Raw genomic sequence first — 16,538 nt, forward strand, 5'->3', positions numbered from 1 at the left:
GTGGTGGGTTCAGCCCATCAACAGCAGCAGCTGCTGCTTTCACAGTCTCAGCTTTAGTGCTTGTTTGTCCTTCCCACCATGGGCTCCTGACCCATAGCATACTCCAACCAACACCTAAGTGCAGCCGGTGAGCACCTCAAGGCACATGGGAGCTTGGAGAGACAGCTGGTGCTTTGGTAGCACTTTGTTTCTGATCAGTGATGCTGCTAAAGCAGCCGGAAGGGAAAAAGAAAAAAGTGACACCAAAAACCCAACATTCCTCTCATCCAATTCATTTTGAGTATGCAGCATCCTCCCTGAGAAAGGTCATCTCCATCCTGTGAGAACATGTTTAGATGAGGCTGGGGAGCTTTGGGAAGGGCTGCACCTGCACAGGGGACTCCCTTACATGACTGATGAATGAAATGCCAGCTAAGAGCAATTGAAGACAGATGTAGGTACAAACCTGGCTCAGGAAAACAGAGATTCAGATTGCCAGAAGCTGGGAAGATACTCTGGAAAAACTCTCACCCCTAGAGCACCCTGCTCTTGCTCTCCTTGAAGCCTGCTACAAGCCATGAGGAAGTGAGACTCTCCCAGCGCTCCTGCCCCCACCACACAGGCCATGAGTTGGGGTCAGATGCCTTTGTCACAGGAGGAACCCAAGGCAGAAAGAGGTGGCCCATCAGCCCAGGCAATGGGATGCTGATTGGCCTTAGGGAAGTGATTGCATCTTCTAAACCCTCTACTCACTGCTCTCGAGTCATCTCGGGCCACCAACAGCGAGCTGTCTGATTAAAAGCAGCAGTGAAATTAGCCCGAGGGATGTGCAGTGAATGGACTAAACAGCCCCACAGCAGCAGAGGCACTTGGGTGAGCTCCCAGCAGGCACAGAGCCGTGGGCAGCACATATGTGGCTCTCCCCTGCCATGCTGAAAGCCATGGTAGAAACTATGGCAGCTCCCATCACCACAGCCATGAGAAGAGAATAGGTGAGAAAGTGCCAGCCTTGGCAGCACACAGTGACTCAATGACATGCTGAAGTCTCGAGGAAGTGATCCAAGCAGGAGTCAGATCTTCTCTTTAAAGGCTGAGAACTGAAGGGAGCTCATCACACTAGTACCAGACTCTGGTGTGGGTTTGCCAATAAACAAGCGGTTGGGCTACCAACATTCTCTGTAACACAAATTGCCCATTAGTCACACTGCTTCAAAAAGGAACAGGCAGACACTGGTTTCTCCTCATTAAGACCTTGTAGGACACCACAGGACATGAGCAAGCTTGCAGCAGGAGCCATGGGCCTCCCTCCACCACCTGCTACAGCCACCCTATGTCCTGCAAACACCCAAAGCAGAAAGATTGCTCTTTCTCCATCTCCTGATTCCAAAAGCTCATCTCAAGGAGGCAGCAGTTTCCCGCAAGAAGCCTTTCCCTGGAGAAAAGTACTTTTACACTGGGTTGGAGTGCAGTCAGATGGGACTGTCCTCAGTCCCCAGAGCAGAGTTTCACAGACAGCAGTGCTCTCTGCAGAAAGCAGACCTCCCCACATCGAGCTCTTTCACAAGCCCCCTCACCATGCAGGAGGTAACAGAGCAGATAGAGGAAGGGCTGAGCTACAGTGGGTTCATGGAGAAGAGGGCTGCTCACCACAGCCACTCGTGCATGAGCACCCCAGGGTGCCCAGGCTATCATGGAGGGGAGGACAAGCTTCCCCTCTCTGCAGGCACCCACACCTCATCACACAAGTAGCACTCCCACCTCCAGAGCTACATCAGCTGCGACCAGACAACCACCACCTAATAGGTGAATTAATTGCATGGAGTAAGTCTCAAGTTCCTGCAGGTGATGCCACCAGACTGCCCATAAGGATGCTCAGTTTGACCTTCAAAGCCACTTTCCCTCTCAGCATCCCAGCTAACATGTAGTACAGTTTGTAAAGAGCCTGCTGTTCTCAATCTTAAGAAATTACTTTTAAATAAGACACTAAGCTGTTTATTCAGTTCTGAAACTACGTGTTTGCAGTGCTTACACCACTCTGCATGGCTGCCTGATCCCTGCACATACTCATGGTGAGCACACACGTGAGTTCTGCTGCTCTTTTGAGGACAATATTCTTAAGCTGCATGAAATTATACTTAACATTTAGACAACTGTGTCTGTAATAAGGCCCCCTTCTCACATGGGCCACGTGTGATGCTCGCAGAGACTGTACAACACAGCATAGTCACACTTGAGACTCTGTGGCCTAAAGCTTCCAGAAACAACAGTGAAAAAGTGAGAAAAAAGCATTTCCAAAGGGCTGGTGATCAGTGAGCTCACCTGCAGCCACCTGAGCTGGTACAGGAGCACGACACTGACAGACACACTTTACTCTCAAGGGACAACTGAACACTGGTATTAGCTGAACACTGAATCACAGCATTTCTGGAAGGTCCTCAGGCAAAGGACTGTGCTTCAATACAAGCACAGACAGAACGACTGGTCCAAGCTCAGCAACATGAAAATAGCAGGACAAAGCAGAACTTGGATGGGAAGAGACCTCCTGCATTAAATTGCAGCCTGTGGGAGGCACTTCCCAGCATTTGCAAACATATGGAAGCAGTCACACTACAAAGTGACAGAGTTTCTCTTTTCCATCCATGTTACCCAGTATATTTACTAGGAAGCTATTCCAAAGTTTCACTCCTCTTGTGACTAAAGGTCATCTTGACTCACAGTTTACCTATGGCAACTTTAAGTGCATTGACTTCTGTGGCAACACTACCCTTCATGTCTGAGGATTCCGGTCCTGTAACATTTACTGCAACACTTCTGCAGACAGCAGTAACTTCTGTCCACCTCCATTACACATGGCCAGATAACCCAAGCTCTTTCAGTCTCCCATCATAAGCCACCACCTTCACAGCACTTTCCATGTGTACCACACATTCCCTTTCCTCCCTCCAGCTCCAGGGTTGAGGCAGGCTCAGAGCGGACATCCTGACTCAGTGGGCTGTTGCAGTTTGCTCACCCCACATGTGCTGCAGAGGCCCCCTGGCAGGGGCACGAGGAGCTCACCTGGAACGCCGTCTGGCTGTTGTAGTTGCGAATCTCTTTGCTGGCACCGCGGAAGAGGAGAACCCGAGCACAGCTCTCCTGTAGAAGCAAGCAAGGGGTAAGTGGTAGAGGCCAGTTAGCATCACAGACAACACAGCAGCCAAACCACACAGAGGCACTGTGCTCAGAACGCTTGCTCTGGAAAGGCCCCAGAGGGATGCTCAGTACTACCAACTGGGCACCCCAACCCAAGCTGGCCAAGTCCACCCATCGCCATGGCTATGCCCAAGCATCAGCCCAGGAGCACAGTGGCTACCACACATTCCCAGGTATTGGCATTTCCTAAAGCCTTTTACTGGTTTTGCATTGGGTGCTCTGTGCTTCTAATTGGTGTTAATACATGCTTACAAGCTCCTGCACTGTTTAATGCTGCTCTATCACTCACATGGGGGACAGGCACCTGGGTACCAGGTTCCTTGAGATGCAGAACACACCCATCACCTAACAAGCCACAAACGAGCCTCCGCATACCACTGCCTATAACAGCAGTTAATGTTTAAAGCATGCACACCTCAGAAACTGAAAATTCCCTTTGTAATTAATAAAACACATAATACAAGGTACAAAAATCCCTGGGAAGAACAAAACCTACAGGAGAAACCCTTAGGTACTGACCTCCAGATCTCAGAAAGAGAACAGTAAGTACAAGAGCTGAGAAAGGCTCCTCTGCCACCCTCAATTTCTCCTGAACTGAGTGACCACACAGAAAATCAAACAGAAACGGTGCCTACATCACCTAGGGCAGTCTTCAGAACTCAGAGAGTAGTAGCAAGGATTTAGAGCCACTGGTGAACAAGATCCACAGGCATTCCTCAGAGCGGGGCAAAGCCCCAGGACCTGCCCAACAAGCCCTACCTGAGCCATGGGCCCACCTTAAATTCAATGTGACCACCTAGGTTAAATTAGCACCTTCCACCCAGGACACTGCCCCCTCCCCACCCACTTCTTCACTGGGAAGGAGGAACAGGAATCAGAGGGAAATGACAGAACACCTGAGGCAGTGAATCAGCAAAACCAGCTTGGGAATGGGAACAAATTGACCCAGGGGCTCCTCCCTGGCCACCTGCCTGTGGAGAAATCCCAAATCAGGCTGGGGATGCACACAGGAACAGCCCCCAGATACAGGCTTTAACCTGCCCGAGGGGAGACTGAGATGAGCTCTTAGGCAGAAGCTCTTCCCTGTGAGGGTGCTGAGGCGCTGGCACAGGGTGCCCAGAGAAGCTGTGGCTGCCCCATCCCTGGCAGTGCTCAAGGCCAGGTTGGACACAGGGGCTTGGAGCAAGCTGCTCCAGTGGAAGGGGTCCCTGCCCGTGGCAGGGGTTGGGACCGGAGGAGCCTTAAGGTCCCTTCAACCTAAACTGTGATTCTGTGATTCCAATTCATGCAGATGTACCTGGTTGTAGAGAGCACAAATATGAAGAGCGGTGTTTCCTGAGGCATTCTGTGCGGTCATATCAGCTCCATAGAAGAGAAGATGCTCCAGGTGCTGAACATGGCCATAGCGACACGCCTGCTCCAAATATAAAACAGGAAAATCAGGGAAGAGCAGATAGATGCTGGATTCATCCATGCTAGAAAAGGTGAATGAGGCTGGACCTGTGATCTGAAATGTCCCGTTAACACGCATGAAGACGCACTGTTGCAATAAGCACACCTAACAGCAATATGCACCTGAGTGATCATGGGACAAATTACCTTGGGATCAACTGCAAGTTTGGATCAGCATCATACTGGTATCAGAGCCCCCCACAGTTTGCTATGTCAGTATCACTGTCCAGTGAAAGGATTCCAGAAGCACAAGCAGGCAAAGAGGAAGACAGTGGCCCCACATCTCTGGTGCTGTGCTGTTTTCCTTTACAATTTCTCTCTCCTTGGACCAGTAGTCCTCAAAGATCTGCCCAGGCAGTGTAGGACAGAGGCAGAAGGAGGACAGTAAATCAAGATCACAAACACACACCTCTTCATTTTACATGCTCATGCTCACCTGTCCAATACTTGTCCACCTTCAGGGGCTGAAAGCTGAGCGCTTCAAGAGGCCATGGGCCCGAAGCCAAGCTGCCCTCCAATGGTCCAAGACAAGAGGACTCCAAGCAGAGCCAGAGCATCTTCCATTCTCCCAAAAGGTCTCACTCTTGAAGCACAAAGCCAGCTCAGGTTCCCTAACCCCTATCCCATGTCTTCCCTACACCAAATCCACTTGTCAGTGTGTAATGCGGGGACAGATAAGAGCGTAGTTTGGAACCAGGATGCCTCAGGCAGTGGACCAGGATCCCAAACACTATCCTATGAGCCAGACATAACCTGGGGAGGATCCCAGACACTACTGACCGTGCTGAGCATTGACCTGGGATGGGAGCCAGAGCCGGCACACCACGTTCAAGTGCTTCACACTGGAACCAGGCCCGTGCGCTGAGCAGTGCCTGCCCGGGCTGCAGCACCTAGAGGAGGGGATGAGCCCTCCATTGGCAGCAGGACATGGGTCACCCCATGCAGGCCCCATCCCACCTGGTGGATCTCCTGCCAGCCGTTCTCATCCACGCAGCCGAGCCGGGCATAGTCGTGCAGGAGGAGCTCGCAGCAGTAGGGATCCCCCCCCACCATGGCGCTGTGGTACAGTGGCGTCAGCCCCCGGCTGTCCTTGTAGTCCGGGGAGGCACCGAGGTCCAGCAGCATCTGCAAGAGAAGCACAGCTTCACTCTGTGCCTCAGGGACTGTGCACTGGGAAAGCCTGGCCCAGAATGGGGCCAGGGGTGCTCCAGCCACAGCAGCACAGAGATCACCTCAGCACAGAACCACAGCATCAGCCAGGCTGGAAAAGCCCTCCAGACATTTCCCAGCTCTGCCAGGGCCACCACTGCCCCATGGCACTGAGGCCTCCACGGGGTGTGAACCCTTGCAGGGCCGGTGCCTGCAGCCCTGCCCTGGGCAGCCTGTTCCAATGCTGAGCACCCTCTGGGGCAGGAATTGTTCCTCAGCTCCATCTGAACCTGCCCTGGGGCAGCTTGAGGCCGGTTCCTCTTGTCCCATCCCTTGTTCCTTGGGAGCAGAGCCCAGCCCCTCCTGGCTCCATCCTCCTGTCAGGCACTTGTAGGGAGCCATCAGGTCCCCCCTGAGCCTTCTCTTCTCCAGACTGAACCCCTCACGTCTCTCAGCCGTTCCCCATCACATTTGTGCTCCAGACCCTGCAGCAGCTCTGTGTTCCCTTCTCTGTCCCTTCTCCAGCCCCTCAATGTCTCTCTTGCAGTGAGGGGTCCAGAGCTGAGCACAGGACTCGAGGTGCAGCCTCACCAGTGCCCAGCACAGGGGCACAATCCCTGCCCTGGCGCTGCTGCCGCACTGGTGCTGATCCAGGCCAGGACGCTGGGGGCTTCCCGGCTGCCTGGGCACCAGCTGCTCACGCTCAGCTCCATCGCTCAGCACCCCCAGCTCCCTTCCCGTGAGCAGTTTCCAGGCGCTCTTCCCAAGCCTGCAGCGTTCCATGGGGTTGCTGTGACCCAAGCGCAAGACCCGGCGCTTTGCCTTCTCGAACCTCGTCCCACACTGGCCACAGCCCTCGGATCCAGCCGGGCCAGATCCCTCCGAGCCCCCCTCCGCAGGGCTCAATGCCCGTCTCTGGCACCCGAGCTCCCCACAGCAGCCCCAGCGCCCTGTGTCCCCGGGGGGGCTCAGCCCGGCGGCGGCCCCGGGCACTCACCAGCAGCGCGGCGTGGTTGCGGCACCGCACGGCCCTGTGCAGCGCTGTCATCCCCTCGCGCGTGCGGAAGTCCAGGTGCGCGCCCCCGTTGCGCAGGGCCTTGATCATGTCGGTGCTGAGCTCCAGCTGGGCCGCTGCCGTCAGGGGACACTCTGTGAGCATGGAGAGACACGGCTCAGCACCACAGAGACATTGCTCAGCACCACAGAGACATTGCTCAGCACCGGAGACACGGCGCAGCACCGGAGACACGGCTCAGCACCACAGAGACATTGCTCAGCACCGGAGACATGGCTCAGCACCACAGACACAGCTCAGCACCACAGAGAGAGACACAGCTCAGCACCACAGACACAGTTCAGCACCACAGACACAGCTCAGCACCACAGACATAGCTCAGCACCACAGACACAGCTCAGCACCACAGAGACACAGCTCAGCACCACAGACACAGCTCAGCACCACAGAGAGAGACACAGCTCAGCACCACAGACACAGCTCAGCACCACAGACACAGTTCAGCACCACAGACACAGCTCAGCACCAGGGCACCCCTGTGGTGGTGGTGTCCCACACACCAGTGCCGGCCCCGCGCACCAGTGCCTGTCCCAGCAGCACCAGCAGCATCCAGAGCTGCCCCAGGGCTGGTTCCTCGCTGCCTCCAGTCACCCCCAGCCAGCTCCAACGTGAACCACCCACCCCAGAGGGGAGGAACTCCCCTGGGTCCCGTGACCTGCCCTCACCTCTAGGGAACCCGGCGGCAGAGCCCACACAAACTGCACCGATCCCAGCACCAAGCCCAGCACTGCCCAGAGCCTGGGACTCGCTGCATTGCGGGATATAATGGACCGAGCACGGAAAAGCCTTCAGTGGAGATCCCCACCGGCCCCAGCGCTGCTCTGCTGCTGCTCTGGGGTGCAGGAGCCCCCATCGTTCTCTGCCGCTGCCTACAGGGCAGGCAAAGACTCCTCCCGTGGGAGCTGCTACATCCTTCCCCAGGGGCTCGGTGTCCTTGTCCACCCTGAGCACCATGGGTCACGCACCCTCCTCGGGGGGTCACGGTGCTGACACAGGACCAGGCTTCTGCCCTACCCCAGCAGTGTTGCTGGACCTGAGCTGCACAAGGACTGTGCTCACCTGCCCACAGCTGATGTGATAAAGGAGGAGGCGAAATGTTCCTTCATATAAAAGGAGCAGTCTCCTTGTGAGGCAGAACACTTTTCTGGCCATTTTGATTATAATAAAGTGAATTTGCTTTCCTCAGAGTGCACTACAGAAAAGAAAAGCACTTCTCCTTTCTCCAGCAAATCCCTCTGTCTGTAGATCCAGACCTCCACACCATGAATGGAGGACGTGGACACTGCCTAAAACAAGGTGCCTCAAAAATACAGTCAAGTGTTGTTTGGAAAGGTCCCTCATTTGCACATAAATTAGAATTTCTCTCTTTAGTAGAAATAACTGTTCAAAAGAGAACAATAAATGATCTGAGATACAAATAAGAAAGCAGATGGTGATTCATTCCAGGGCATTGCTGTTAGGCAGAGTTTGAAACAAGAAGGTGGAGGGCGGACGGTTCTGCGGCTTTGCTGAAACTCTGGGCTTGTGCTACGAGACGCCAATACAGGAAACGAGGATTGCTGAAGCCTTGTCACAAGGATTAGAGATGGGTTCATCAGTAACAGGAATCACCAGTAAAAGACACACACACAGACACCCACTATTTTGTATGTCTGGCAAAGTCAATGGAATAATAAGTGCACTGGCTCCTTGCATCCATTGCCCAGCGTCAGACTGTAGCCAAGGATGGGTGTGATCCCTGACAGCGGGAAAACAAGGGATGCATTTTTAAAAGGAGGGCAATTACCACTGTAACATGCATATTAGATGGGAATGGGATGGCATCCACACAACTAACAGATGGGAATGGGATGGCATCCACATGACCAGCAATGCCACTAGAGAATAAGCAGCAGAAATACTTCCTTAGCTCAGCAATAGCCATGAAGACACAATTTTGTGGAGGGTCACCACTAAGGGCTGCATCCCTTCTCACTGCATGTGGCCACCAGCACAGAGCAGTGCCTGAATAGAGCACAAGAAACGGTAGGAAATGCCACCCCTTGTCACACCAAGGACAAAGGATGTGCTGCTGGTGCCAGGGCAGGCCATCAGGCCTTGGTGGAGTCACAGAGCCACAGCTGTGGTTCCTGCAGTGCACAGGAGGTGGTGGCCATGGTGGAAGCCCAGTCTGTTCCATCCCGAGCCGAAGCAGGATGGGGATGGTGGGTCCCAGTTCAAACACACACCGCACACCAAGGGGATGAAAAGAGAGTGACTGTGGGTGAGCTTCTGAGCCAGGGGAGCTTTCCCCATCCTCTCCACCAGCTCTCATCCCCCAGCTCTTCAGCTGGGGCCACCTCCACCCAAAGGCAAAGGGAAGCTAGAGAGGACAGTTACAGTCTTTTAAGGACCATCACTTACCTTCTGTGCCAAAGAGAATCGCTTTGATGTCTGTCATTAGCACTGACTTTCAGATACTGGATTTCACCATAACTTCTATAGCATCTCATCCTTAACAATGGTTACTTATTTGGAGAGCACATGTTGGGCCCTTGCAGTTTGATAGGAACTTCAGATTGTGCATATGAACAGAAATACGCTCACCAGCCCCTGCTCCATTCTCATTCCCACATGCAGTTAAATCATCAGACTTCTTCCAATATCTCAGCTTAAATGGGGCAAACTTTTCAAAGAGGCAAAAGACACAGAAAAAAGGCTCCAAATGTTCCTTTGATCTCAGTTATTAACATGCCACAAGCAATTGAAAAATCTGTCACGTTATCTTGAATCCCAAAGACTGAGAAAGGTCCAAATGGGGCATTCCGAGATGCCCTGGAGGAACTGCAGATAGCAATTTGTTCACTAAATCTAATGTAATCACTGCCTAATGTGGGGTTTAGTGATTACCTCTGGTAATTCTTGGAACCGTGCGTATCCTAAGACATGCTTCAAGTAATTCACTAACAAGTGCACAAGATCCACAGCAGAAAACAAGAACCAGCAACACATTGCATGTTCCCCGGTGTAAAATCTGATTAATGGATGTAGAAAGGAGCTGCAGTTGGACTTTGCCTTTGGCAGATGAGAGGTGTATCGGGGGTGTCACCCCCTCACACTAGGGGTGTCAAGAGAAATGGGGTTCATGTAGTAGGGCTCAACCTGACCTGCCAGTGTGCACTTGAGCCCAGAACCCCCCCGTGTGCTGGGCTGCACTCCCAGAGCATGAGCAGCAGCTCAGGGAGGGGATCCTGCCCCTCTGCTGCGCTCTGGGGAGACCCCCCCTGCAGTCCTGACCCAGCTCTGGGGCAGCAGCACAAGAGGGATGTGGAGCTGTTGGAGCAAGGGCAGAGGAGGCCACAGAGGTGCTGCGAGGGCTGGAGCAGCTCTGCTCTGGAGCCAGGCTGAGAGAGCTGGGCTGGGGCAGCCTGGAGAAGAGAAGGCTCCTGAAGGGGAGACCTGAGAGCAGCTCCAGTGCCTAAAGGGGCTGCAGGGAACCTGGAGAGGGGCTTGGGACAAGGGCCTGTAGGGCCAGGCCAAGGGGAATGGCTTGAACCTGCCCGAGGGGAGACTAAGCTGAGCTCTTAGGCAGAAGCTCTTCCCTGTGAGGGTGCTGAGGCGCTGGCACAGGGTGCCCAGAGAAGCTGTGGCTGCCCCATCCCTGGCAGTGCTCAAGGCCAGGTTGGACACAGGGGCTTGGAGCAAGCTGCTCCAGTGGAAGGGGTCCCTGCCTGTGGCAGGGGTTGGAGCTGGAGGAGCTTGAAGGTCCCTTCCAATCCAAACTATATGCGCGTGTTCTATTCATAAGGCAAAGAATTCTATGTTCTGTGATTCTAAGGCAAAGCCATTGAGGGAAGCTGGGAAACCCCAGAGATTGCTCCAACACCAGCAGGAACAAGCTCCTCATTCTAATACCAAAATCATTTAGGAAAAGGGGGGGGAATCTCTCTTCAAGCTGAGATGACAACAGGCTTGATACAAAAGTTCATGAAAACTACTGGAGAGGAGGGTTTCTGTCTCCCCAGAGTTCCTACAGACCTACAGTGCACAGCAACAGAAAGTTTCTGCTGTGACAAGTATTACCCATAGGTAGAACCCCATGGTAGAGTTTTTCAGCAGTAGATGAATTAGAAGATAACATTTCATCTCCAATTTCAGCTGAACACAAACATACCATTTCATTAATCTCCTGTTGCACATCAGACTGAAAGAGATGCCACCAGTTTATGAGACTGCAATGAGACTAACAGATTGCAATGAGTTTTAACAGTTTGCAATGAGATAAACAGATTTCAGAGAAGGACAAGAACTTCACAAACCACAAGCCCTTATGAGGAGAGGCTGAGGGAGCTGGGTCTCTTTAGCTTGGAGAAGAGGAGACTGAGGGGTGACCTCATCAATGTTTACAAATATGTGAAGGGTAGGTGTCAGGATGATGGAGCTAGGCTTTTTTCAGTGATATCCAGTGATAGGACAAGGGGCAATGGGTGTAGACTGGAGCATAGGAAGTTCCACGTTAACATCAGGAAGAACTTCTTTACTGTAAGAGTGACAGAGCACTGGAACAGGTTGCCCAGGGGGGTTGTGGAGTCTCCTACACTGGAGATATTCAAGGCCCGCCTGGACAAGTTCCTGTGTGATGTACTGTAGGTTACCTTGCTCTTGCAGGGGGGTTGGACTAGATGATCTTTTGAGGTCCCTTCCAACCCTTGGGATTCTGTGATTCTGTGGGTTTCATCGGGAGTCTCTCCCTCTAACCTCAATTCTGCCCAAAGCAGCCCTTTCTCCTGTAAGTTCCAGCTAGTAAAATTGAAAGCAAGAGGAAATACATCACACATGAATGTGAGTTATTCAGGTTGTTCATCAAGTACAAGCATCACTCCACAGCCAGCACAGGCTGGATGCAGCACAGCCAGAGCAGAAAGGAGCAAGCTCCCGCACTTGGGCACAGGGCTGTTCCTTGCAGCCAGCAGAAGGCTGGGGAGGCAGTGCCGTGCACAGCAAGTATTTCTCCCCAATTACCTGTTCCTGCTGCTGTTTGTCCTCACATCGTCCTGGGGCCATGGTCTGTACAGTCAAGAACTCTCTTTGTCAATGCAATCACTGCCTCATTCCCTGCTGCTCCCCAGTGGCCTCCCCGTGTTAAATCCTGAGGATTGCCTCTCTCTTTCCCACATGCTGAACCCTCACTCGGGCTCGGGGCTAATTTTAGAATAACGGTAAAACTGCTCGAGTATTTTTTTAGCACCCTCAAAATGTACCTAGAGGAACCTCTGTGAAATTTTCTCTTTAATCTCTTCCAGACGGTTGATCTTTCCCAGAACATCATCCTGCAGCACTGAAACCTGAACAAATGAGGCGGCAAATGAGGCTGCGATGGTTCACGACTGAGCAGAGCCAGAGGAAGGGGAACACGTGCAGCTTAAAACCGCTCCCAAAAGCAGCTGAAATGAAGAGAACAGCCCAGGATGATGCTGGATCTTCCTGCTGGCTCTGCTGGGAGGGTGGCACCACAAAGCACACAACGTTTCATGGTGCAGTCAGTGTTATTCTGAGTCCATTGGCTGGATTTAACCCTGCAGAAGAACATTCCTCTGAGCAGGGCAGCCCAGTGTGTGCCTTGGGGAGCTCCCACGTGCACTACCCATGTGCAAGGGAGCTGCTCTGCTAGAAGAACTCAGCACAGGACAAGCGTGTAACACCCGCACACATGAGGAGCCCCTAGTGTGTCTGGGCTGCGACCCCCCCTATACTAGCATTACACATACAAATGTGCTGTGCTAATGGGCGAAGAAGGGAAGCATTTCCCTCCTCACACTGGGGGACACCCTGCATGAGAATTCCCAGAGCATGGCTGCTGCATGTCCTGGGGGGACAAAGAACAGCAAAGGGAAGAGAAACCGGGAGCAAGCGCAGGGATTCTGGTGGTCCGGATGATGTGGGCAGATGTGCATTACCCTTCTCATGTGCAGCACGGGTACATCCCTCTGAGCGCCGCTGTGCAAACCTCTGGCAGGGTGATAGGACTTTGATTTAAAAAGAAATAGTTCTTGAGTGAGGGAAGAGACCTCGCAGGCTGCAGGTAAGAGTGTTCATCTCTCTCCCTGTGAGGAAGAGGATCATGGATAATGACCCACAAGTGGTTTCTGCTGAGGTAGTTTTTAACCCAGATCAAGAGACATAGAATAAAAGGCTACAGAAACTGAGCAGAGGGTGGATCAGTTTAATCAGGCATCTATTCTGCAAAGTCTCTGAGACAGCAAGAACAGCAGGGCAGGAACACGCTGCCTTCGGATGGGGACAAATGGAACACTTGTGTTCCCAGGAGTGGGTGAAGAACAAGCTTTAGCTGCTGAGAACCTGAATGTCTAAAATCTCAAGGGTTTGGATTCCACCCCCCCCACACCCCCCACTTTTGCAGGAGGAAGGAGAATAAATGGTGTTTGTAATTATCCGAGCTGCTGAAGACCCAGCCACACAGAAAGCAGCAGTTGGTGTCAGAGCCTATTTGCAGTATCCCTGGTAGAGTCATCCCTAGAGACACAGTGGATAAAAGAGCATTGCTAATAGCAAAGCTGCTCTGCCTAAAAGGAGAGTAGATTTACTACAGTGATTCTGTAAGGGGTGTCTGAGGAGTTAAGAATAGCATTTATGTGCTGCAGCTTTTTCTGTCTTTGCTAAATACCAAGCACTGGAAATACCACCCTTCATTTATTGCTTCTCTTGGAATTCATACTTGGACATCTGCCCATGGGCCCATCAATGTACAGATAAACCTGAGCGCTCTGGGTTAACAGTTCAGTACTGAAGCATTCCCAGCCACAGGCAGACTTCAGTTTGCGAGGTACCCAGGAGAGAGGATGCCTTGGCAGCAGTGACCTTTTGTCTCCATGCACAGTACCTGCAGGTCCTTAAAGGAGAAAGGCAAGAAACTCCCAAGACCTTTTGGAAAGAGTGTTTCCTCCCTTTGTCTGTACCCTCTTTAGTTTCAAGTGTTACCAGATTCCCACATCTGGCCAATGGATGAGGTGGCATCTCCTGGCAGAGATGGGAGCACCACTGCTCCAGAAGCTGAAGAAGGCCAAAGCTAAAAACCCAAACCCCAAGATCTGAAAGATGTAAGGTTTCTGGACATGGTGCAATGGGGGATGGCTCCTGAACAGAGAACATCTATGGCAGTTTGTGGCACTGTTTTCAGAAAGTGGGAGCACTGGAGGAGGATTTATTACCAGAAAATGCTTCCAATTCAGCTGTTAGACTGAAATATCACTATGAGCCAGCTGGCCGTGGTGGATCAAAGGCCGAATCACCCAGGGTCTTCCCCGTCTGGAAGAAGGTATTAAGTATTGAATTAATGCTCTTCTTTCTCTCTACACCCTTCCCCTGCTGCCACAGGGGCTGGCAAGGAGATGGTGTCCTTCAACGAGCCTTCACTGGCTGCATCCTCAGCCATTCCCAGGCTTCCTGGGTCTGTCCTCCCCAGACTGGAGAAGCCAACAGCCGTCTCCTCCGATTCACCCCAGGCACTGAGCACACTCACTTTCACAGACTGAGGCGTGGTTAAACCCCTGGAAACTAAACCCACCAGACAGAACATTCTTCCGTCCCTCACCCTTGGCTCAGCAGCATCAAGGGAGCAGGGGGGACAGACAACAGTTACAGGTTTACTTTACCATTCGCCAAAATAAAACTCTACCCTGCACATGTGTGTATCTTCTCCGGGACAAGATGGTACAACGCAGGATCCCAAGTGACACACATCAGTCACACTGTTGCCGTGCTCCCAGACAGTGCAGTATGAAACTTCTAGTGAAAAACGAAGAATCTGAAGAAAATATTTCATTTCCTTTCTGTCCAGTACCCTGAAACTCAGCTGAAATGCACTGGGCTCTTAACAACAGCACCAAAGCATTGATGGAAACATATTTCATTTCCTTTCTGTCCAGTACCCTGAAACTCAGCTGAAACAGGGGGAGCTCTCTAGGTATGGGAGTGAGACACCACAAAGATGCTCTTGGATTTTAGCACTGGTGACTCCTTGTGATGATCAGCACGACACAACAGCTGTCACTGCTAATAATGAGACCTTTATCAGGAGATAGAGAGCAGCCTTTCTAATCTTGCTTTTCCTCCGGGTTTGCAGACAGAACTCTAACCTACGGCTCTATCCATAAGTCAGATCCATATATCCATGCGCTGCCATGGTACAGATGTTTACTTTAAAAAAGTAAAAAGAAGAAACAGTGAAACCACAGAAACTAAAGCCCAAAACTGTATTTCCGGTTTCAGAGGCAGCCCCATGAGGAGCCCTCTGAGAGCAGAGCTCCTGCATCAGCCAGGAGCGGGCACAGCACAGCAGCACCACAGAGCTGCGCGCGCAGCACCACGCTGTGCCAGTGTGACTGCCTGCTCAGGCTGTCATGAGATCACAGTGCTGCTCTCCTGCTCCACCACACAGGGTCCCTCCCTCCTCAGCTTTCATCAGCTTTCAGTAAATCCCAATTTAATAACAAGTCCCTGAGGTCAGGACTTCCAAAGAGAGCCTCATAGGGAATATGGTTTCTCTTTTCAGACACGGATCTATTCCAGCTGCACAAGGCCAGGTTGGATGGGGCTTGGAGCAACCTGCTCTAGTGGAAGGTGTCCCTGCCCGTGGCAGGGGCATGGAACTGGATGAGCTCTAAGGTTCCTTCTATGATTCTATGACTCTATGCATGAGTGGAAGAGCTATGCCAGGCTGGATGCACTATGCTTCCCTTTCTACAGAGGGGAAGAACCAGTCCTGTGAATGAAGTGTGAGCTGGTGGTAAATGACAGATGTGAATCAGAAGTGCAAATTGCAGCACTGTGCAGCATCTGAGATATGAACACTTACGGGAGGAGAGCTGGACAGCTGGGCTCAGGAGCCAGCCCACGAAGTAGCCCAGGGACAAGGATCTGCAGGGAGGGAACAGGGGAGACAGAGAAAGCAGGAGAGCAGAGCATCAAGATGGGCAACAGAACAGGAGAAACAACCATGGTCAGCATCTCTGTGAGGAACCTGACTGGGGGAGCAAACAGTCACTGCACAAACACCTACATCCACAACAAAACGAAATGGGAACATCAAAGATGGATGGAGAAGGGAGCTTGGCATAGTTTGCTTTCCTGGTTTATCTCTGCATCCACTACTGTTATGGCCCAAAGTGAAATAGTCACCAAAAAATAGACAAATCTCTTTTATTTTGTGATTTCTATCTGCTTCCAGTGGGACCATCAGCAATTTTTATACTAAGATTCATGAGAGGCTCAGGCTGAAAAGCATCACAAGAAAGACTGTTCTAAGCATGAGAGAAAAACAGCGACTGTCTTCCTCGAGCTGAACCACAAGAGACAGGGCTCAGCCTGCACATACACGTGTGCTATGTGAGGTCCCACCACATCTGTGGAGAGGTGGTGGACGAGCCGGTGGAGCAGAGCTGAGCTCATCTGGAGCAGACGGACTTGGCCACCCCAGCCAGGACCCATCCGATCCCACCCGGCCCTGCAGCCACAGCCAGAGGCAGTTCTCCTGCCAGCCCCACTCCAACCTTGGCAGGTCCATGCTCATGTCTTGGACTCCTCAGCATGAGATGCCCAGTCCAGGCATCTGAGCCCAGCCTCAGGGCTGGCCGCTGAAGCATGTCTGGGTGCCCTTCACCCCAGACTGGAAATGTAGCCAAAGGAGGGGAAC

At 52.3% G+C, this 16,538-nt stretch overlaps 1 protein-coding gene across 9 annotated transcripts in view; it reads right to left on the reverse strand.

Annotated features, from left to right (window-relative positions):
• Positions 1-16,538, reverse strand: part of SHANK3 (SH3 and multiple ankyrin repeat domains 3) — a 322,687-nt gene that overhangs the window by 249,020 nt on the left and 57,129 nt on the right. For all 9 annotated transcript variants that reach the window (XM_065695522.1, XM_065694720.1, XM_065692333.1 and 6 more), the window contains 4 exons: positions 6,770-6,921; positions 5,581-5,748; positions 4,469-4,585; positions 3,037-3,114 (listed from right to left, as the gene is read on the reverse strand). In XM_065695522.1, coding sequence (XP_065551594.1) covers positions 3,037-3,114; positions 4,469-4,585; positions 5,581-5,748; positions 6,770-6,921 — 515 coding nt within the window. The remainder of the gene's footprint in view (positions 1-3,036; positions 3,115-4,468; positions 4,586-5,580; positions 5,749-6,769; positions 6,922-16,538) is intronic.

This window comes from Lathamus discolor, chromosome 1, assembly GCF_037157495.1.
Source record: "Lathamus discolor isolate bLatDis1 chromosome 1, bLatDis1.hap1, whole genome shotgun sequence".
Taxonomy (NCBI): Eukaryota; Metazoa; Chordata; class Aves; order Psittaciformes; family Psittacidae; genus Lathamus; species Lathamus discolor.